This window comes from Orcinus orca, chromosome 6, assembly GCF_937001465.1.
Source record: "Orcinus orca chromosome 6, mOrcOrc1.1, whole genome shotgun sequence".
NCBI classification, from domain to species: domain Eukaryota; kingdom Metazoa; phylum Chordata; class Mammalia; order Artiodactyla; family Delphinidae; genus Orcinus; species Orcinus orca.
Window position 1 is genome coordinate 71,076,253 of NC_064564.1, and position 23,334 is coordinate 71,099,586.

A 23,334-nucleotide genomic window follows, 5' to 3' on the forward strand; every position below is an offset into this window, starting at 1 on the left:
GAGGAAAGAGTAGGGAAGAGGGAACGGGAGAGGAGAGAAGCCAGAATGGTCTCTACAGCAACGGGAAAGCAGACCCGTGATGATCCTGTGGAAGGTAAGGAAGGGGTGCTCTAGTTTCAAAAAGAAAACAAATCTGGAGGGCAGGACCGTAGAGGCGATGGCACGAACAGGCGGTCTGCTAACATGCTTTGCCTACCAGTAATTATGCTTTAGGAACTATGACAGGAAATATAAGAGCTAGGGAAGAAAGAAAATAATTCAATACCTGTAATCTATTCTAGAAACATACTCTATTCCCTATAACCAGGGGAGAGAAAAGGTCAACATGCATTAAAGTGGCAAGATGCAGAACACTCGAAGCCCATTACTGGTGATGTCATCACCGGGGAGTTTGTTGAAAATGCAGAAGCCCACCCCAGACCTGCCGAATCAGAACCTGCAGTTTACTAAGATCCCTGGCTGATTCAATCGAAGTTTGCTAAGCACTGATTTTCCAGGATGAGAGCTGCTCGCTAAATTCATCGCAAGGAGCACTGACATAACACTGAAACAAGCGATACTGAAGGGAAGCCTTGAAGAAGCCCAGAATGCCCCGCTGCGGGGGCCTAGGGGTGAGGGTAGGGCAGTGTGAGTACCTGCTCAGGGGCAGGCAAAAAAGATACGTTTTTACAGAACTTAAAAACAAGGAGACAACCCATTAAACGTCTTCTTCGGTACTGGCAATTCTAGCTGGAATCAGTAGGAAGATTCTCGGGGTGGGGGGAGAAGGGGACAGGGCCAATCACCCTTTTCTATTCGACAAGGCAGCGCATCCTGCAGTGCTGAGAAAGGGCAGCTGTGTCCCAGCTGGGGCCTGCCTGCTAAGTACTTCTCTGCCGAGGGTGGCCACAGAGGTGCTGGCTTTCTTCCTCTCCATCTTCATCAGTTACATCTCTTTCATCACCACATGGCCTTTTAATTTTCCGATTCCAGAGAGACTCCATTTATAGACATCAAAGGTCAGCTACTCGTGCAAACAAACCTTTTCCCCTTAGGAAACTGCTCAGACAGTGCGCCAGTTGCGCCCTGTGTTAGTCTGTTTCCACCTTGATGTGTGATGCACTGGACAGAAGACCAGTCCCCGTGTGGTACCAGGGGAAGGCAGGCCATGGGCCTCACAGCCTCCCTCACCTCGTCTGCCTTCTTTGTGCAGAGGCAGGGAGGGGTGGACGGGGATCTGGACTCCGTCAGCTGGGGTGTCCTGGGCATGCTGTCTGCACCTTCTGAGTAGCTGATGACTCATCTGTGAACCAGGCATTTGCCATCACCCTCCCTCACAGGCTGTTTTTTATGAAGAGGAAGGGAGGTGACCAGTGCCAAGGGCTGGGCACTGCCGGGCAGGTGTGTAAATGGGCTCAGGCATGCAGCCTTGCCAGTCCTCAGGAAGGTCTGCTTATTCCCACCCAGGCCCCAGCCCCACCTGCGCTCAAGTTATCCTCTCTTCTGGCTCCTCCTCCCCAAGCCTTTCCAGACGTAGATCAACTACCCGCCCCCCACCCTCCCTCCCTCACCGACCTCCCTTTCTCCAGATTTCTCTCCCACACCTGAACTATCTCCCGCAGGCAGGCTTTCTCAATCTATTGACATTTGGGCTGGATAATCCTTAGTTGTGGGGACTGTCCTGTGCATTGTAGGATATCTGGCAGCATCCCTGACCTCCACCCACTGGATGCCAGTAGCATCTCCTTCTCCCTAGTCGTGACAACCCAAACTGTCTTCAGACATTGCCAAATGATGCCCGGGGGGGTCAAGGGGTCAAGATCCCCCAGGTTGAGAACCACTGCCCCAGGGTCTGACCACAGACACTGCTGGAACGATATCAGGGTGGCCGAGTGACCTGGCTGCACTACTGACACACTGTGTGACCTCGAATGATTATATCATCTTTCTGTGCCTGTTTCCTAACTTGCACAATAGTACCTACCCTACAGAAGGCTGCTGTAGGGTTCTGCGAGTGAACACACACATTCTCAGAATGGTCCAGGCGCACAGCACTCAGTCACTGTTATTATCAGTCCTTTCATTCCCTTCTCCCCATCGAGGCCAAGCTCCTTAGGGTGCGGATTGTGTCTGAGGCATCTCTGGCTCCCATGGCCCCTCGACAGTTCTCACACATGCATCGGTGTTTAATAAGTAACTTGCTCCCTGGTGTGAGAGGGCATCTGTGAACCCTGGCATGTGTGAGTGAGAAGCCAAACGTGGGTGGGTCCTTTCTCCCTACTCCTGGCCCTCCCTGGCTTCCGCACATTATCACACCATCAGATCAGCCTTCTCAGGCTGGCTCAGACCTGCCTCTCCCAACACAAAACCAGTCCACCATCCATCAATTCCAGAAGAAACTCCCAAAGGCCACTTTCCTTTCTGCTATCCACCTGAGTCTAACTCCTCCTTCAAGGCCCACCTTAAAAATCAGGTAGGGCTTCCCTGGTGGCACAGTGGTTGAGAGTCCGCCTGCCGATGCAGGGGACACGGGTTCGTGCCCCGGTCTGGGAAGATCCCACATGCCGCGGAGCGGCTGGGCCCGTGAGCCATGGCCGCTGAGCCTGCGCGTCTGGAGCCTGTGCTCCGCAACGGGAGAGGCCACAACAGTGAGAGGCCCGCATACCTCAAAAAAAAAAAAAAAAATCAGGTAAGATTTTCCGCTCCCCCACTCCAAATGCTCTTAGCATTTCACTTCTATGTTGCCATTAGGGCCCACTGAACCCTTTCAATTATAAATTATCCTCCATGTGCATACTGTCATTCTGGCTTTTTAAATTTTTATTTTTTTCATTCTGGCTTCTTCACAGTTCAGCTCAGGCTAACAGAAGCCCAATTAAACGTGTTTGAATGAATATACATGTTCAAACTAGGACCTTTAATCTTATCTTTAATGTATGTTAAGCAAGAGGTAGAATTTATTTATAACAAAAAGAAATGAGCCCAAAAAGGACTATTTCTTTCTGGGTGTTATTATCTTATGAGGATTTAGATTTGTTTCATTAAAAATAAACAGGCAGGGCTTCCCTGGTGGCGCAGTGGTTGGGAGTCCGCCTGCCAATGCGGGGGACAGGGGTTCGAGCCCTGGTCTGGGAGGATCCCACATGCCATGGAGCAACTCGGTCCGAGCGCCACAGCTACTGAGCCTGAACTCTAGAGCCCACAAGCCACAACTATTGAAGCCCGTGCGCCTGGAGCCCGTGCTCTGCAGCGACAGAGGCCACTGCAATGAGAGGCCCTGACACCTCAACGAGGAGTGGCCCCCGCTCGCCGCAACTAGACAAAGCCCCCACACAGCAGCAAAGACCCAACCCAGCCAAAAATATATAAATAAACTTAAAAAAAATAAACATGCAAAACAAAATGAAAAGACAACCTACAGAATGGGAGAAAATATTTGCAAACAATATGACTGACAAGGGCTTAATTTCCAAAATATACAAATAGCTCACACAGCTCAAAAACAAAAAAACCCAATCGAAAAATAGGCAGAAGACCTAAACAGACATTTCTCTAAAGAAGAAATACAGATGGCCAATAGGCACATGAAGAGATATTCAACATCGCTAATTATTAGGGAAATGCTATCAAAACTACAATGAGGTACCACCTCATACCAGTCAGGTTGGCCATCATTAAAAATTCTACAAACAACAAATGCTGGAGAGGGTGTGGAGAAAAGGGAACACTCCTACACTGTTGGTCAGATAGCCACTGTGGAAGACAGTATGGAGGTTCCTCAGAAAACTAAAAATATATAGAATTACCGTATGATCCAGCAATCCTACGCCTGGGCATATATCCCAACAAAACTATAATTCAAAAAGATACATGCACCCCTATGTTCATAGCAGCACTATTCACTATAGCCAAGACATAGAAACAACCTAAGTGTCCATTGACAGATGAATGGATAAAGAAGATGTGGTACATATACACAATGGAATACTACTCAGCCATAAAAAAGAACAAAATAATGCCATTTGCAGCAACATGGATGCAACTAGAGATTATCATACTAAGTGAAGTAAGTCAGAAAGAGAAAGACAAATACAAAGGATATCAGTTATATGTGGAATCTAAAATGTGACACAAATGAACCTATCTATGAAACATTAACAGAATCACAGACATAGAGAACAGACTGGTGGTTGCCAAGAGGGAGGGGGTTGGGGGAGGGATGGAGTGGGAGGTTGGGGTTAGCAGAGGTAAGCTTTTATATATGGGACGAATGAACAACAAGATCCTACTGTATAGTACAGAGAACTATATTCAATATCCTATGATAAACTATAATGGAAAAGGACGTATTAAAAAAAGAATGTATATATATGTATAACTGAATCACTTTGCTGTATAGCAGAAATTAACACAACATTATAAATCAACCATACTTCAATAAAAAATACTGATAAAAAAGCCGGAAAAAGAAAAAAAGATGAATTCCTATATAACATAAAAAACAAACAAAAAACGCAACGAGGTAGACATGTCTGGCCTATACACTCACCTTGACCTCCCCTCCATCCCAGGGCCCTTGGCCAAGGATGTTCTTTTGTGATTTTCTTCTGCTTAGAATAACTATTCTATAAATTCACATTTATTCTCTCTCTCTCTTTCTCACACACACACACATACAGAGCTACATTCTAGTTAACAGTCTTTCAGGAAACCCCAAGGAACCAAAGAAAGTCATAGGATCCTAGTCTGCCTGTACCACACTGCTTGGTACAGAGCTGGCAGGGTCTACAGATACTGTAGTGAAGGAAAAATATACTTGTTCCTACTTCCCATGCAATCAGCGAGTTCCAATGCACTCAAGAGACTACACATGGATACTTCATTTCTAAGAAAATCTAATTTCTTGCCCTCAAATACTCATATTCAATTTTCCTTTAAGTAGCTCTTCTCAGCCTCACACAACAGTATCAATTCAGGATGAACAAGAAGTAATTATGTTCAGGTTTTAGAAGGAGTATACAGACTGTACCAGTTTCCTTCCTTCTACGTGGCATGTGTGGATCATGTTACGCAGGCTCTGGGGAGGATACACTCACCTGGATCACAGTAAAGGAAAGTGCCCTGGGATCTGAAGCATTTCCATGATTTGTAACAGGGATGGCAAGTCATCTCAAGAACACCCAGCTGACTATAAGTGATTGTCTTGATTACTGAGCTGAGGAAAATTCTGTTGAGGCTGAGTGGGGGCTTAATGGGACAGAATGCTGTGATTGATTAGTGATGTCTGCGAGGGCATGGTGTTAGTGAGTGATGCTATGTGAGCCAGATATACCATCCCTGAAAAAACAATTTCAGGGAGGAATTGGTAAATAGCAACTTGATGGTAAACAACCCAAGTGCAAGTCCATGCCTTTTGTATTTGTGTCCTTCTCAGTGCCTGACACTTAGAATACGCTCAAATGTTGATGACTTCATATCACTTCAGGTCTACAAGAGAGGTTGATTTTTCCCATCTCCAGTTACCTTAATAATGCTCTGGCAGGTCGACAGAGGCAGGCCCACCAGGCTGGTGCCATTTATGGACATGATCTGGTCCCCAATATTCAGCTTCCCCGATTTCTCCGCTGGGCCTCCGTGCATCATGTTGGCTATGATCACGGTTGGCAAGATGGATCCCCAGCCAGACTCCACAATCACCACACCTAGGATTTCCCCTTTCTGCTTCTCTATGAAGACCTGAAAGGAGGAAAACATGTAGAAAGCCTGAATCAGCAACCATCCAGGGTAGCAACAGAAATCAAAGCATTTTCCCTATTCCTGTCTTGATTAAACATGACAGACATTTCCCTGATGACTCCAACCCAAATGCGTCCTGTCCTCTCTATATTCCATGGCATATATTACCTTGTTTGGAGATAAGATCTTTTCACAGGCAGTCAAGCTAAAATAAAATAATTGGGGTGGGTCCTAGTTCAATATGATTGGTATCTTTACAAAAGGGGGAAATTTGGACACAGAGACATGCACAGAGTGAAGACACAGGGAGAAGATGACCATCTACAAGCAAATGAGCGGCCTGGAATGGATCTTCCCCCTCAGAAGGAACCAACCCTGCGGACACCTTGATCCCGGGCTTCCAGCCTCTAGAACTGTGACACAATACATTTCTGTTGTTGAAGCCCCCCGTCTGGGGAACTTTGTTACGGCAGCCCAAGCACACTAACACACCTCCGTCTGACCTTGGTGTCAATAATTGATTAGTACAGCCTACAAAGGCCTGACAGCTCTTTTGGCTCTAGGTGAGACAAGGTCCGTCCTGCGATGTGTGAGCTGGAGCTTCCCTTTGGATCAGGATGATGCTCGTCTCCAGCAAGGCCACATTCCTCCCTGGCATCCCCACCACCCTGCCGCCCACACTCACTTTTTCCTGGGTGCACCCTTCCCCCAAATCCCATGTACAAGAATTCCCATCTCAGGCTCTGTTCCAGGGAGCCTAGGACACTTAACATTCATTAGTGGATAGAAAGATCACTTTCTCACACCTAGTGGATAAAGTCCAGGCCCCTCACCACAGCTGGACTCTCAAGCCCTCCAGTTCTGACCCAAAGCCTGTACTGGCCTCTTCACAACCTCTCCTATGCACAACCCCTGCTGCAGCCTGGCTGCCTCATTCGTGGCTCCCCAGACAATTCCTGAGCTTTCAGACCCTCATGCTTCTGTTACTTTGGCTCAGCCCTCTGCACTCCTCTACACTTTCCAAAGAATACTCAGACCTCAGACCAGATCAGATGGCCCCGTTTTCCTCCAGACACTCCTGCAGAGCTCGGTCCCTGGGGGAGCACGGCACTTATCATCTGAGACCTGAGAGCTGAGATCGGCTCCAATCCGCCAAGTACAGCTGTCTCTGACGAGTGCCTGTACCAGCACCATCATGTAAAATCTTCTGTGCCCTTTCCTAGACTGTGGGCTTGGTAAAGGGCAGGGTCCAGGTCCCGTCTGCCTCTGGAACCCACCCCAAAGTCAGCTCTGGATTGCAGGAAGCAGACGACGCCCTGTCTCACTGGCCACGGCCCTCGGCTGCAGTCTTTATCGGGCCTCATGTGAGGTGAGACAGAGATGGGCCTGAGCTCACTTTTCAGCCCAGCCACTCTGCCTTCACTTCTATCGCGGGTGGGCCTGGCTGGCCCAGCTCAGAGAACAGCTTCTGGAAAGTACCTACATCTTTGCAGTTTTCCGACTTGGAGAAGTGGATCAGGTCGTCGTTGTACATGTCCTGGGTGTTGAGCAGGTCACTGTATTCCTTCTGGCTGAGATCTTCGGGGTTAATCCCATTGGCCCTGAGGAACTCCTGGTATGCCACGCTGAATGCCTGCCCGATGGACTGTGCAATCAGCTGAGCCTGGAGAGGAGCCGGAAAGGGGAGACGGGGTCAACAGGGCAGCACTGCTGGTGGGCGACCTGGGTCCCTCAGGACTACAGAGCCCTAGGCAGCAGCTAGCCCAGTGGGTCGCCATGGGGCAGCAGTGCCTGCTAGAGGTCATTTTCAAAATTAGTGGGGACAATTTTGTCTATGACAATGGTCCTGATGGAGCTCCTGGCATTTGATGGACAGGAGTCAGAGATGCTGGACCTACTGCCGTGCAAAGGACAGTCCTACACTGGGCGAGCTGTTTTACATCCTGCACAACTTTCAAATATCCCACTGGACCTTCATGTACATATAACAACTGTGTCTAAAGGCTGGGACTCAACTATAATTTATATAAAAACACAGGACTTTAGTTGCACACTCTAATACACACTGAACAGTCCCAGAATACAACTATTCCGTAAATTGAGAGAAGACGGTATTTTGTTTTGTCCAACACTTTACCACGAGTAAGCTTCATGACTTTGGAAAATCATCAGCATCAATGCTATTCGTGGGATGTGGGTTGCCAATAAATCACGTTCCCATCAGCCTGCACACTGGCCGTAGAGCATGGTGGTTCTGCATGTGTGTGTGAGTGTGTGTCTATCAACCTATTTTATTTTATTTAGCTTGCTTTCCTTTTATTTCTCCTTTGTGTTATATTTATGGCAATACTTTGGTTATTTTGTGAAAATTTTTTCAAAAAGGGAGGTTACATTATCTATGAATTTCATTTCATTCATATTATCTATGGATGGGACATTACAAATTATTATGCATTTTCCAGGTGAGGAGATTGCGGCCAGAGACGTGAAGGAACCTGTTCAAGGAAGGCCACACCGCTCACAGGACAGGAGCTCTGCTTCTGTTGTTCTTTCTCCTGCACTGGGCTTTGATAACCTTTCCCTGCATTAATTAACCAACATTACAACCTGGGAGAGACACCAGCAACTGAGCCTGTGCTGTGTTAAATGCTGCAGAAGCACCGTCACATAAATCCTCACAGCAAGTCTAAGATGTAAGTATGACTGGTCCATAAGCCCTCATCCTAAGCTCTGAAGGCAGTGTCTCAGAATTCAGAAATGTTCACATTTTAGAAAGGTAACAGGGTGCATTTATCATACATTGTGTAAAAACCCCATTAGAGCCTGGAGAAGTGCCTAAACACAGTAACGTTCCTGCAACAAATGTGTAAGATTCACGGTAAGCTGGACAAATCCTATAAAGTGTCTCATGGCAGCTCAAAGCAGGTTTATCAACCAACTGAGTACAAAAATCCCTTGTTTCTCAGAGCTCTTAGACTTCGGATCTGTTTTCTTTGCTCCCATTGGGCAGATCAGGAAAACGAGGTTGAGAGCTTAAGCTGGGGTGGGGATGGGGGCTGAGAATCCTGGCAGCCTGATTCCGGAGCCCACCTCCTGCCCACCACTGGGACTGCTGCTCTAATAGTAGTGGGTAGAAAGCCCGCAAAACAACAAAAAGCTCTAGGGCAATGTTTCAAACACACACAACTCTAATCTGCACTCCTCCTTTCCCTACCTTTGGTAATTTTTGCTGAAAGCAGCTAATTAACTGTGTTATCAGAAATTTCTGTGTGGCTGGCGGTGGGGAAAGAAATGCTCAACTTTTCTCACTCTGAGGATCTGGTGACGTCACATGCCACAAGTCACATCAAGGACCACCATGCTGCCTCCTGCCGAGGCATCACCGAGGGCATCAGAGGCTCGTGTGAACAGACGAACTAAAAAAAGTGTGTCTGAGAACACGGCCAGCGGTCCTCCCGACCGTCACGTGTGGATGCACCGGGCAAACACACACAGGCTACTTATATCTCTGCCGTGTCCACCTGAGCCGCACGGCAGCCCGTTCTACAGAAGCTCAGCAGCTGCACAGCCTGAGCTTCTGTAGAACGGGAGACGGGATCCACAAACAGTCCTCCCAGTTCTGCAGCCCATGCTCTCCCCCTTCTGTCCTGGGCTTTGGAAGCAAAGCAGTAAGATTCCCAGGTCCACTCTTGCTTCCTCATTCTTCCCCTTCATCATCTCCCCCTACAGACCCAAAGGAGCCCCAAGGGAAAGAAAGCCCTCCTTAGGAGCACCAAGCCAGAGGGAGGTGGCAGAGGGTCGTACCGAGACCCTCACGTCTGGTGAGCAGAGCTAACTCCACCTTTTCACGGGCCTGCAGAACACATGAAACTTAAGATTCTAAATGTAACTCCTTTGGAACTTTCCGAGAACCTTCTAAACTCATTTTCTCCCAGTTTGCAGGTTTGGCCTCAGTTTTAAAGGAAAAGCGGGGAGAATGGCCAGGACAGGTGCTTCAAGCTCTCTGCCTTCTCAGTGACCGTGTCCCTGGGACTGCTTTCTAGAGAACCAGACGAGTAAAAGATGGTACAAAAGTGTAAGCGTCTCCTCCTGTCTGTGGCTACAGCCATGTCAGCTCTGTCTCCCTGGAGAAAAGCAGCTCGCCTCAGACTCCTAACTTCTCAGAGGAAGGCCATTTAAAGCAGCTGCATGAACACTCTTCTGGAGAAAAATGGCCCCTTTTAAGGAGCCAAGGCTACTGTAGGCAATTTTCTTTAAGTATATAAGGGTTCCCTGCTCAATACGAGAAATACAGCTTATTCCACTGTGGCAGGAGGAAAAGTTAGACCAGTCAACGGCACCAACACGGCCCTCTCGGGGAGGCTCTGTAGTTCAAAACCATCGTGGGGGGAATTCCCTGGTGGTTCAGTGGTTAGGACTGTGTGCTTTCACTGCCGAGGGCCCGGGTTCAATCCCTGGTTGGGGAACTAAGATCCCGCAAGCCTCATGGCTTGGCCAGAAAAAAAAAAAAAAAAAAAAACAAGGCCCAGAGGGAGTTTCCAAGGCCTGTCGAGCTTTGGGGGAAGCACGATGCTAACACAGCTTGAAGCCTGGTGTTCTCGCCGGCAGTTCTAGGGACAACTGGGTAAGAAGGCTGAATGGAAGAATGGGCCTCACCTCTGTTGTACGCTGATTTCCTCTGCTGACCTTATCACCTGGAGAGATGGGCGTTAGGGATCACTAGCCTTGTGACTGGAGGAGCAGCTGGTTTTGCTAAGGAGTGGGTGGCTGGTGCTCTTGCCACTTGGTGGGAAGGGTCAGGGATGCTAACTTTCCTGTTAGGAAAGGGCAGTCCTGCACATCCAAGAACTGTCCTCCCCAAATGCCCTAGTGGCCAGGTGAGACCTGTTCGGGCCCCTGTGGGTCTGGCTGAATTCTTCCCACCCTTCTGTCCTCTCTAGTGGCTTGCCTCCTTGCCTTTCCTCAACCTCTATCAGCAGGCCCCTGTCTCAGGGCCTTTGCACCTGCTCTTTCCTCACTCTCAACTCTACTCAGGTCTCTGCTCAAATGTCACCTCAGAAAGGACTTTGTTCATCACTCTACCTGAAATAGCCCCTGGCCCCTCTATCCCTTGACCTAGTTTTTCCTTATCAAACCTTCCACTACCTAACTTTATATTAAGTATATTTATCTATCTATTTTCTGTCTCTCTACAAGCTTTACAATGAGTATCTTGTCTATTTTACTCAGCCTTATATCCCTAGCACTAGAACAGTGCCTGACACATAATAAGTGCTCAATAAGTATTTGTCTCACATATGATTAAGGTTCTGAGAACTAGAGGGAACCTGGCCACCCAAGGGCAGCCCAGATCACATGGAAGGGAGGCCGCCCTTACGTCCTCAGATTCAAAGACGTGGCAGATCATCTTGTACTGCCTTTTTCCATCCTGGGATGGGTGGGAGGCTTCCACGTTCTCCTGGGAGTTGGAGCGGGGCATCCGCCTGCGGGCCATCAGCACAACGATGTTCCCGATGTCTGCAATGTAGGAAATGGTCCTCAGAGGGTGGTCCATCATCGTCTCCTGGAAGGCAGCAGGGAGAGGATGGTATGTCCAGTGCGGCATCGAATGACCCATGAGACAGCCTGCCACCCCACAGCTCAGCCAAGTGCGGTCCACACGTGGGAGCTCGCTGCAAACACCCTGTTGGCAGACTTATATGCGCCCACCCAGGCCTGGGAGCAATTCCCTTGGCTTGTGATAACCCAGAGCGGGAAGTGGTCTGTAGTATGTGAAAAGGAATTTCAATCATTTTACAACCAGTAGAATCTCTGGTGGGGAAGTTAAAAAATAAAAAATCTGCATGTGATGAGTGGGTGATTGTAGTGTGTGTGTGTGTGTGTGTGTGTGTGTGTGTGTGATTTTAAACAAAATTTCTTAAAAGGCTAGTTTGTTCATGAATCTTCTGATAAAGACTTATGAGAATTATTAGCAAACAATATCCAAGGTTTATTTTTTCTTTTGATCTTGAATAGCCCCAATCCTCCCTACCAAGTCCCTTCCCATCCCCCAGCCCGGCAGCAGGCACTGCATACACCACCTTCTAGCTTGTGTGGAAGCCAGCATCTGGGGACAGCTGCTCTACAGACAAGCGCACAGTCTCCCAGTTGTCATGCTAAGTTTCGCCCCCGAGGAAGGTGGGAGCCAGCTAATACCTGCGTGTCAGCGTTCAATACTTTGATTCTCTGGGTAGAAATGAAGAGATCCACTTCGGTCATTGGCTGAGATTCACCTTCAGGGGCCTGAGAAGGAAAATGCACCGAGAGAAAGCTCAATACGTTACTCTGACCCAGGTGCGTGCAAGCAAGGTTAGCTCATACACAGGCATTGAGACACAGTCACCAGAACAGCGATGCAGACTTCAGAACTAGACTGCCAAAGCTGAAGGGACCACACAGAGGATGACACGGGGACGGGAGTGAGCATCTCCAGGTTACAGGGAGAAATGCGGACCCCTCCTTGCTTCTTCCGCCATGGAAGCAGTAACTGTAGTAGATCTGACTCCATGAACAATGATCGTGAATGGCACTGTCTGCAAGGGTTTCAGAGCCCAACAGATTGAAGGAACAAAGGGCAACTGACTCATACCCCCAGGACCTTGGAGAAGTCAGAGTTTGCTCCTGGGGGACAATGCTTACAGCAGGTGCAAACAAGGCAGCTGTGGTAAGAGGGTCTTCGTGTTCCCACACACCACACACCACAGAAGCAGTACCTACTCCTGAAGCTACCCTGGTAAGAGTGAGCCCCAATGCCTCAGTGTCCCATGGGTAGCTCATAAGCACCTAGAAGCTTCACAACCAAAAAAGCACATTAGTCTGATTCACTCAGGGCTTGACTCTGCACACGTGTGGTTATTAGCGAGTTTTCTTTTTTGCATCCAGCAATCTGACAGATCCACAAATCAAACATGACTAGAATTGAGCAGACCCAGGTCCCTGCCACGTGAATGCTCCTGAATGGTGGGCACTTGCACACTACTGCAGGATCCCTTCAGCATCCCCAATCTGCTCCCTGTCATTCCTCTGGAGTGAGATGACTAATGAGCAACAGAAAACAGCCACTTTGGGCAACTGAGTTTTGAGAAACGTTGGCTTATGGGGCGGTTCAAAAAGAAATCTGAACAAAAACTTGCTGGATGCAGAAAACAAAAACACGAAGTAAGAAAAAAGGCAAAACGTAAATAAATGGGAAAAAAAAAAAACAGGCATAACACCAAGCTGATGAAGTTGTTTGTACTGCACCTTCTTCCTGCTTTTGGCTAATTTCTGGGCCATCTGCTTAGCATGGAACAAACAGAGACAGGAGAACAGTTAGAAAAGAATTTGCAGAGACTCAGTTGAAAAGGGAATCAACAAACTAATACTGACAGTGGTATAAAGCATTTCTGTGGGAGGAGGACTGGCTTAAAAAAATCCCACTCTATAATCGATTTCCTAGATCAGAATTTAGTAGCTGCCAGGGGTAGTAGTAGGAAGGACATGTATTGAGGTGCTTCTTACACTTCACTGCAATTGATGTTTTCAAAGAACCAACTTTTGATTCTGTTGATTTCCTTTACTGTATGCCTGTGTTCTATTTCACTGATTTCAGCCTGTACCTTTATTCCTTCTTTTTTCTTTGGCTTCAGTTTGCCAATTTTTTTTCTAGCTTAAGATGAAAACTTAAAGTATGGATTTTCAAACTTTTTTCTTTCCTGATATATTTATATAAAACTATGAGCCTCCTTTAATCTCTGCTTTAGCAGTATCCCACAAATTTTGATGTTGCAATTTAATGATTTCATTCAAAACACTTTCTAATTTCCACTGTGATTTCTTCTTTGAACATTATTTAGAACTGTGTTCTTCTTAATTTTAATATATTTGAAGATTTCCTAGTTATCTTTTTGTTACTGATTTCTGAATTGTTCTCCCTCTTTATCTCTAGTAATACTTCTTGCCTTAAATTTGTGTAACATTAATAGAGCCTATACCTAACTAGAAATGGATGTAATATTTATTCAAGATAGAATAGTTGATAAAAATAGAAACTCTGAGGCCAGACTGTCTAAAACTGAATTCTGGCTCTGCTTCCTACTAGTTGTGTGACTCGGAACAAGCCACTTCATGTCTCTGTGCTGCAGTTTCCTCAACTGTAAAATGAGGGTTAAAAACAGTATCGACTTCATAGGGCTGTTTTGAGGATAAAATGAATACAGTTGACTCTTGAACGATGTGTGCGTTAGGGGTGCCAAAACCACCGCAGGGTCAAAAATCTGCATATAACTTACAGTCAGTTGGCCCTCTGTATATGCAGTTCGGTTCCTCTGTATCTACAGTTCCACATCCTCGGATTCAACCAATCACAGATTCAACCAGTCTTGGAACATACAGTACTGCAGTATTTACTACTGAAAAAAACCCACATGTAAGGGGACCTGTGCTGTTCAAGGGTCAACTGTATATACAATGCTCTCAGAACAGTTCCTGGTGCATTATAAGCACTCTATTTGTGTTTGCTCTTATATGATTATGACGTTAGATGATTATAATCTGCCTATGTCAGGGTGCAACCTCTTGGCTTTGGTAGGGCTTGGTACATATACACAGATCTTACTCAAACGATGGTGAGTCAATGGCCAAACCATGTAACTGCTGTGGGGATGGGGGTGGGGTACAGGGAGAGCTGCTCCCTCACATCCTTGGTACTCACCTGGTGGGAAAGCTCTTGCTCTCAGCAGCGTGTCACTATTTCATCAGTGACTACATGTGTTGTCTGTACTACCTAAACTCGATGAGTCAGCTATCCAAACACCAAATGGCTAATCTTGGTGCACCAGGAGACTAGGGCAGCCCCACTCCCACAGAGCCCCCCCACAGCTTGTACTGCTGGTCATGAGTTCGAGGTGAACAGCCTACTCTGGAAAAGTCTGAAGGCAGCAACTGCAAGCATCATCCTAACCACTGTGCATGACGGTGGAAATACCTGCACATCTGAGGAGTGGCCCTGTGCTGATGCTGTGCCACAGAGATTACTGGGTGGAATCTCAGCGTTCTGCCAGGGATGCGCTGATCTGCACCAGTTATAATCCTCAAGATAAACAACTGCTGTGAGATCCTAACATCTGTTTGTCTTCTACTACCTCCCCTGAATGATATGGCAGTAATGTATAAATTTCCATGATTTTTGATACCAAAACCTAATAGCTATTGGTCAAAATTCTTCACTCTCAGGAAGAGTGATCTGAAAGGGCCCTTTTCAAAGGAAAGTAAGTCTGCCACCAATGGAATGCCCACATTCTGTTTTTTTACTGGAATGGGTGATGAGGAAGAGAATCCAAAGGCAAACTGAGTTTCATGAAAGGCATTCTGAGACAATTTTTATGAAGCGAAAAATATTTTATGCACTTAGAGTGACACCACCTTTAAATCGCTTATGATATTCAAGTGCCCTGAAACAAATTAAAAATTTAGACATAACATTGGAAATGAAGATGGGGTTGGGGTCAGAATGAGAAGCTGGAACAGCAGAGAAAGGTCTAAGAGAGCCTTAAGGCCAGGATGCATCTTGAAGCAGGGAGTGACAACATCCATTTAAATCCTCGTGTTTCATGAGACTGATTATGGCTTACCACCAGCAGGCTGTGGTGCACAGGACATACTGCAGCACCGTCCATCCTATCACTCGATCTGCAATGTGTACTGGATATTTGCTGTTCTTAAGACCCTTCAAGTTTAGTTATGCCGGGGATCCGCCTGGCTATTCTAGCTTTTCTTTCCCCAGCTGACATTTACTGAGCACTTGGTATATGCCAGTATCCTTCTAAGCATTTCATGTGTACCAATGTAAAAGCTTACAACAACCCTGTGAGGTAGGCGCTACATTATCCTCATCTTTCAGGAGAGGGAACTGAGGCACAGAGAGGCTAATTAACTTGCCCGAGGTCACACAGCTATTAAGTGGCAGAAGAGATATTCAAACCCTGGAAATCTCACTCTATATTCCAAATTGCTACTGTGCCATCTGGACAAGTTTCTCATCTATAAACTTCTAAGGCTGTCTGTAAAATGGGGTTAATGATACCTACCTCACAGGATTCCCCACCCCCTCCATTTGGAGGAGTAAATGAGATCATGTACGTGAAGGGTCTGCTACCAGTGTCAATATCGTCTTTATCAACCACAGACTTCAAGTCAGATGGGAAATCAGATGGCTTAGACAATGCTACACTGATAGAAATTTTCATTCTACAATTAAATCATAATTTTTAACGCTTAAAGAAAATCTCTCTATAAAAGAATGGGAAAATCTGATCTTTTGGGGCAGGCTAGTAAAGACAGAATAATATTTGATAATGCATGCTTCTTACAAAAATGCATGGACCAAAAAATATCAAAATGCCATTTGTGAGCTTCACAAATGGAGAAAGAAAATGGAGACAAACACCACACTCTGCATGGACATGAAGCAGTTTCTACGGCTCAGGCAGAATTTAGCACATCACCCCGTCTTCCCGCTGAGGAGCAGAGAATGAAGTGGGAATGAGGGTGGAACAAAGCACGAGATGTAGTGAGAGGAAGGGAGGTGAGTGAGCTAGCTGCACTGGCTTTCCGTTTGGTTCTCTAGGTAGGGTTAAGGCAGGATTCCCACCCTGGGCTGGGGCGGGGGGCTGTCTCCGGTACGCGGGCCTTTCACTGTTGTGGCCTCTACATTGCGGAGCACAGGCTCCGGACGCGCAGGCTCAGTGGCCATGGCTCACGGGCGCAGCCGCTCCGCGGCGTGTGGGATCTTCCCAGACCGGGGCACGAACCCGTGTCCCCTGCATCGGCAGGCGGACTCTCAACCACTGCGCCACCAGGGAAGCCCCATAGTGCACTTTTGATACTGATAGCATGTAGAGCAAAGCTCTCTCCAGAATATTTCCCTAAAACATGTTTAAAAGAATCCTCGCAACAAGACTATCGGGTACCACCACAGCGATAATGCATTCTGCGTTCAAGTAATTGTGGAAGCTTCTGGTTAAACAAACTGAATTAAATTTCCTCAGTACAGGACTTCTCAGAGCCTTTACTAGGAAAACACATGTGGCAAATACCCAAAAAGATCCGTTTGGCAGCGTTTCTTGCGCTTATTTGCCAATGGAACCCCATCAGCGAGAAGCACTCGGCTTGCCCGGAACGTGCAGAGCACAGCTGGAGAACAGAGGCTCCTTCAGGCTGGATGACCCACCCGTCTCTCAGGCAGTGGCTCCCAAACTATAGCATACATCACAGTCTCCTGGAGGGCTTATGAAAACAGATTCCTGGTCTCTACCCCCATGAGTTTCTGACTGGGGTGGGGCCTGAGAATCTGCATTTCTAACAAATTCCCAGGTCCCACTTTGAGGACCATTGCTCTAATGCATTTCTAAATCATATGGGAAGCTTCCTGGAAGGATATTACTACTTCTCAAAAATTAGGAACAAAGGCAGAAAGAATATATTAGGGAGGGTGCAAAGATGAAAAAAAAAACTTAAAAAAAATGGCAGATGTCCTGTAATTCCGCTATTGCATTCAGATGCACCTTATTTCTTACATTTTGGTGGATGGAAATGTCTTTTAATTTCAGATTCCTCAGCCTGCCTTGTATTACTGTTACCTAAACACTCTTCTTGGCTCCCTTATTAAAATGCATGTTTCTCAAGGTCAAGGAATTGGTTGTTGTTTATCTCCTAAGATGCCTATCACAGGATCCTGCACAGGGACAGTTTGCTTTTTGAGCCAAATTCATATCTAGCCAAACCACAACTCCAAATTCGCCTCCCATTTTGGCAAATAAACCTATAAATTCTTTGTTAAATTAGGAAAATCATAATTCTTAAGACTCCAAGTGTAAATTCAGTATCATTATTCAATTCCAGTGCACGGTTGCTGCTATGTGAGTGACAGGCACCATGTAATTGACGGACAGACCAGAAATTAAAGCCTGCTTTGAAGTGGAAACCCAAACGTCAGGTTCAGTGCTTGCTCAGAAAGAAAGCACCAAAAACACACAGCCACAACTGGACTCCTGGTGAGGTAGGTCTCACTGGCATCCACGTCAGGTCAAACAAACAATGCAGGCAGAGGAAAGAGAGGGGCAAGATGGGATCCCTGCGGGGAGGAAGGGAAGAAGGAATCGGTAAAAGAAAGGAGGAAACCCCTCTGTCTCTGTGCAGGTGAGAGCACCAAGCCAGGAATTATTCATCAGTTTGTGGTGAGGTTATTACTGAATGGACTTCCAAGTAAATTTTTCCCCCTTCCTTCCTGGATGGACGTGGCTATAAACCCTGCAGCCTCATTCTGTTCTGCGTGTCTCTAGAGGTGGCCCAGAGTAACTCACTCCTGAAAGGGCAGCCTCTCTTTAGGAAAAAGCGTGGTACCACCTCCCTCAGAGAAGGGAGCTCGTGTGGGCACCGCAGTGCACGCTCCCCTTGAGACCACCCGAGTGATCTGGAGAAATGCTCTCGGCCCCTCGGTTCCCTGTGCACGCAATGCAGTCTCTGTGCACGATCCTGACGGTAACTTTCTAGGGGGCGTGGAAAGAAACCATGGGTTCTAGACGCAGCCTTCTCCACTTAAAATTTGAAAAAGCGTCAGGCTGGGTGTAAAGGCAAACAATCTGACAGGCGTTTAAATGGTGTAAAAGGAACATGAGGCAGAAAATATTTAATGTTAGGCAACAGTTCCTTCAGATGCAAGAAGCACATTGTGAAACGATACTTATAAATGAAATGCAACCATTTAATCTTACTACTCTATAATGAATTCCTCACACTAGAGTAATTTGCTGTAAAAATAAATATACGTTTTCCAAATGCTTTCTCTGCTCTAGGCAGGTCTAAAATGGATTTATAATCAGAGAGCCTCTGTGTTGCCTGTTCTGATCGACAAAGCCATCTAATTTTTTGTTCAAATGACCTGTGGAACTTCTGGATACCAATCCTTTGAAGATTCAAAGTAAGCTTTCTGGTTTTTCACTAGGGAGCTGCACTTTAAAGAAGGGGAAAAAACACTGTCAGAAACCACTGTGGAAATCAGAAAATGCACAGAACACTTGGCACTGGGCAGGATCTGGTACTGGGATGCGGCGTCTTTCCTAAGCGCTGCTCTATGTTCAGGTGATGCGTCTGTGCCTGCTCTCCCCTCAAGGTCACTGAGTACACATACGTGTCACAGGGCAGGGGAAAGACAGAGAGACTCTAGCTGCAGGAGTCAAGGGCACCTGTCAGGAGGCCAGTAAACAGAACCTAGGAAAAACTCATCTAAAAGCAACGTGCAGTTTTTGGTCTCAGGGGTCTTCAGTACTATCTGGGGGTGGACTGTTGCTTTCTTCTGGAGGATTTATCTGAATGGGCCCTGGTAGTGTTCCTTGACAGGGAAGTGCTCTGGCATTCTGGAGGAGATGAATCTTTGTCATGTGGCTCCGTTCTGGACATGACAGGGTATCAAGTATCTCTGGTTCTGGCCACTAATGCCAATATAAATGTCCCAGACACTGTGACAACCAAAAGCACCACCCCACTTCCAAACACATGGTTCTCTGACCGGGGTCCCCGTCTGTCAGAGAACCACGCCGGGTCCTTGCACGCCCGCTGATCCTGGGGGAGCTAACAGTACCACTAACCTGGGAAACTAAGTGCTGGGTTAAGAGTTCAGCTAAGTTACTCCACGGTATTACTGCCTCCGCATCCATTTGGTTTGGCCAAGCAGCTGGCATGGGCCTTAAAATGCCATTGGCTCCTTCATGCAAGCAAATGCTGTGGAGAGCAGCCCGCAGAGTCACGTGCAAATGGAAGCTCCTGAAAGGACCCCCTCGACGGCCCTTGTGAACAAGTCTCCCTCCGCCTCCCAGGGCCTTCCCCGTTGGTGCCCCTTAGGTAAGACCCCCATGGAGCTCACCAAAACCCCATTTTGGTTTGAAGTGAACAATCCGGCCTTAGTCTGGCAACCTCAAAGCATTCCACCCACAGACCCCAATAAAGAAAGGCTTATGCCCAGGTCCTGCCTTGACCTCCCCGCGTGGCCCCTCCAGGTGTGCAGGTACTTCCTCCAGGACCTGTGAGTCATAAACTTCTCTCTCTCAATTTCTCTTGTGGTGTTTTGCTCCCCATCTGGCACCCTGGGGGTTTACCTAGCAAATGTTAATGTAACAAAATCATAACATGTTTGGAAACTGGGGGACAGGAGGGCTCAGAAGTACGTCCCTAAAGACTATGTTTTTAAAGTTCTCTGCTCTGTATGAAATAAGGCAGGACAATGCCTGAAAAGCAGCTTGTTCTCTCAGAGAGGTTTGTGCGTTCTCGTTCTGAACGTTGTGCCTGGGAGATACTAAATTAAGATGGAGAAGGCTGTGGGGACATCTGTGGATATTACTGTCACCTCTTTATGATAACGGAGACAGTGAAAAAGAATCAGGCCAAGCTTGGATGGGCAGCTCAACAGGAACCTGATGTTCTACCAGCAGCATTACTCAGTCTGAAAGATGCGACGGGCAGGAAGGTCAGCTTGATACATTGTCAGGGAGTTGTCTTGTTGGGAGTCGCAGGATAAGATGCATCTCTGGGGGTAAGAGGTAGCTGTAAATTACTCTCTGGCTTACACATCCTAATTCCTAAAATGTCGATAATATTATCAAAAGTTGCAGTGTGGGCTTACTGTGCTGTGATGGGTAGTGAAGGGAAGGGCCAGCGCTGACCTTGTTTAATATTCAGGGCATGGCACAGCCTGGGCATGTGAATAAGATGGGAATCAGCCCCGACCGGAGGACCAGAAGCACGGCCCCTGCCGTGTGACCTCTGTGACCTCTGTGGTTGCTGCTCTCCCCTCCCTTGGGCTTTCAGGCAGCATCTCATCTCTCAAGGTCTCTCCGCACTCCTGTGGCCCTTAGTACCTGACACCCCTCTCTCCTCCTCTGGCACCCCCTGCACGTGCGCTGGCTCGATTCACTTCTCATTTGTGCTGCTGAGCTTCAGGGTAAGGATCTCACTTTACAAATCACTATTTTCCCTCCCTCAGGGGACCTCGCACAGCCTTGCACTCATAAGTGCTCGAGAAATATTCTTCCCTTGATGGAGACAGTAAAGGACTCTCACGTATGGCCTTCTACTCGTGCTTCTCATTCCACATGCCACACGAAGCCCAGGATGGAACTTGGGGATGTGTGAGAGAGAAGACATGAAAAACGGACTGGTCCCTTGAGGAGGGAGTTGATTCTGGCCAGTGGACACCAGACAGAACCAAATCTGGGAAGTCATAACCTATCCCAAGTCACTCGAAACAGCCGGCTCTGATTTCAACGGTGATGCGATGCCTGTGGCTCTACGTGGAAACAGCCTCAGGGGCTCTAGGTGCTGGTGGCCCTTAATGGCACTTGAACTACGTGATGGCACCATGAGGGCCGCTGTCGCCCTTGGCTTGTGCGTGGTTCTAGGTGGCACTAGCATCGTGGTGGAGATTTTAGAGCTCTGCATTTCCATGGGATCGAACCAGCTCTGGCCGGTTCAAACTAGCTGTGAATGATTTAAACTAGACAAAAGTGCTTCTTCAGGGATCAAATAGGCTCGCTGCTTTTAAATCTTGATAAGGCAGATTCAAACAAGTTATGACTGGTTTGCACTGAGTTACCCTTGCACTGACTTGGTTCAGACTAGCCAGGGTAGATCTGATCAAATGGCTCGTTTTAGGTGAAGCAAGCCAGTTCAATCTAGCTTGAACAGGATCAACCGGTTCGAATGCAATGACAGCTAGTTGGAACCACACTGTATCACGGACGTTTTAGTCACTGGTCTCTAACTGTACAAGGAAATACGGTGATACAGCTCTCACATATTATACTGGAAATATCATACTTACAATGTTATCCTTTCTCACCTTTTCAACTTTTCAAAGCTTATCACTTTTTCCTCAAGACTGGCCATTAAGAACAACCAAATTATGTAGCATTTATACATCAGGACTCCAGCATACTTTGGAAATCTTTTTTCCATTTAGAACTGTTGGCAGGTACGTGTATAAACACTGCCTGCCATGTCACCTCAATCTCCTCTCCTCTAAGCTCGGGACGTGAGGTGTGGGGTGAGCACTACGGCCGGCTCAGGCGCCCACATCTGCCCGCCGCCCCCCTCGGAGCACACGGCGCCCCCTCACCTTGATCCTGCTGACTGCTTCCTGGGCCTGCATCATGCGCACGTTTTTGGAGGGGGTTTTGTCTGAGAGAAGCTGGGTGGAGCCCAGGTAATTGGCGGCAAAAATGATTCCATCGATCAAGTCCTCAGGGTCACAAGGTCCAGGAACTGTAACACACAGAGCCACAGTGGTGAGTGAAGCCACGCTCTACCCCCCCGATCACACCACCTCTCCCCCGCTGCTCACCTCCAGCACAGGTGGGCCAGTTCCAGAGACCCCTGAGCAGGTGCATCAACCTGCGAGACTGGAGCATCTCTCTGGTCTACCTTCACTCAGCCCTCATTTGCAAACAGAAGGAACAAGTTCTTCCTAGAGAAGCTTATTTCACCCAGTCCATTTATTGTGAGAAACAATGTGAATATTTATTTAAACATGAAACACAAAATTCAGTGATAAAGGATGTTGTTTTGCCTGTTAGACTGCGAGCTCTTTGGGACAAAGAGCTCGTCACAGTCATCTCTGGCTGTCCCGTGTCTAGTCAGTGTCTGTCACCCAGTGGGTATCAAATAAATGTTTGCTGGACAAATGGTTAGGTGAGCAGAAGGCCGTCTTATTAGAAAAACTCATTTTACAGCAGTTCCTTTACTCGCCACCCATGCATATCGCCCCCTTCCATCTTATCCATAATGGGGGAAACAAATTTTATAAATCAGAAAAATGAGTATTTGTTGCCAAATGTTTGGATTCCCAAAATAGCCTCTAACCTGAAATCTGCAAGACAGGTAACATTACCCTAAATCCATGGTCTCATGCTGCTAACCTTGCTGACTCACAGGCTACAATGTTCCCGGCCTGCGTCTACATACATATCAATTCCAGGGAAAACTGGAATTTTCTGTTCTCATTCACCAGCCTTTTAAATCAAACCTTAGTTTTAAATATTTAAAATGGGGGCATCTGATTCTAACCACAATCACCTGTAAACCCTACTGGAAATTAAAACATGTTTCGGAATAATATATAACTTTACAACAGATGTGCTAAGAAAGGCATTTTAATTCTGCAATGAAAATATACGTATTTTCTTTGGCTTGAATGCCATATTTGGAAAGACTAAAATATACTTTTTAACCCACTGTTAACCTCAGCGTCGTAAATTAGATAACTTGAAATGGAAACAATTTGCTTTTTCCTTTTGGAGAGCTAATCTGAAATGGTTTTTATCTTTATCCTTACACATCCAGCTCATCTTGAGCTTAAACAGCTGCTTCCCACGATAAGCTACTTATCAGGGTACAGCCTTAAAGTAATCTATTCATTTTCCTAAAACCAAGTTGGTGGTGGAAAAAGAGAAATTTAACAATGTTTTAGGAAAGGCCTTCACAAAGCGTGTGTGTAGTAATTAAGTCAGGAAACCTGTTAGTTTTCTGATTCTCAATCTTTCTGAGACTCTG

General features: G+C 46.9%; 1 protein-coding gene and 1 long non-coding RNA gene across 9 annotated transcripts in view; one reads left to right on the forward strand and one right to left on the reverse strand.

The window, feature by feature from the left end:
• The window catches only part of APBA1 (amyloid beta precursor protein binding family A member 1), a 239,709-nt gene that overhangs the window by 11,339 nt on the left and 205,036 nt on the right, over positions 1-23,334 (reverse strand). For 6 of the 7 annotated variants that reach the window (XM_049710928.1, XM_004276413.3, XM_049710927.1 and 3 more), the window contains 6 exons: positions 21,902-22,047; positions 12,997-13,029; positions 11,911-11,997; positions 11,093-11,278; positions 7,199-7,378; positions 5,503-5,715 (listed from right to left, as the gene is read on the reverse strand). In XM_049710928.1, the coding sequence (XP_049566885.1) occupies positions 5,503-5,715; positions 7,199-7,378; positions 11,093-11,278; positions 11,911-11,997; positions 12,997-13,029; positions 21,902-22,047 (845 nt within the window). The remainder of the gene's footprint in view (positions 1-5,502; positions 5,716-7,198; positions 7,379-11,092; positions 11,279-11,910; positions 11,998-12,996; positions 13,030-21,901; positions 22,048-23,334) is intronic. The other variant, XM_033440211.2, reaches the window with a different exon arrangement.
• Positions 1,535-21,656, forward strand: LOC117203873 (uncharacterized). 2 transcript variants are annotated; one of them, XR_004486812.2, is made up of 5 exons: positions 1,538-2,668; positions 8,178-8,408; positions 17,635-17,791; positions 18,588-18,712; positions 20,771-21,656. It is a non-coding gene; the product is annotated as an uncharacterized LOC117203873 (long non-coding RNA). The 2 variants fall into 2 exon arrangements; XR_004486811.2 differs by having other exon boundaries at positions 1,535-2,668; positions 17,635-18,712.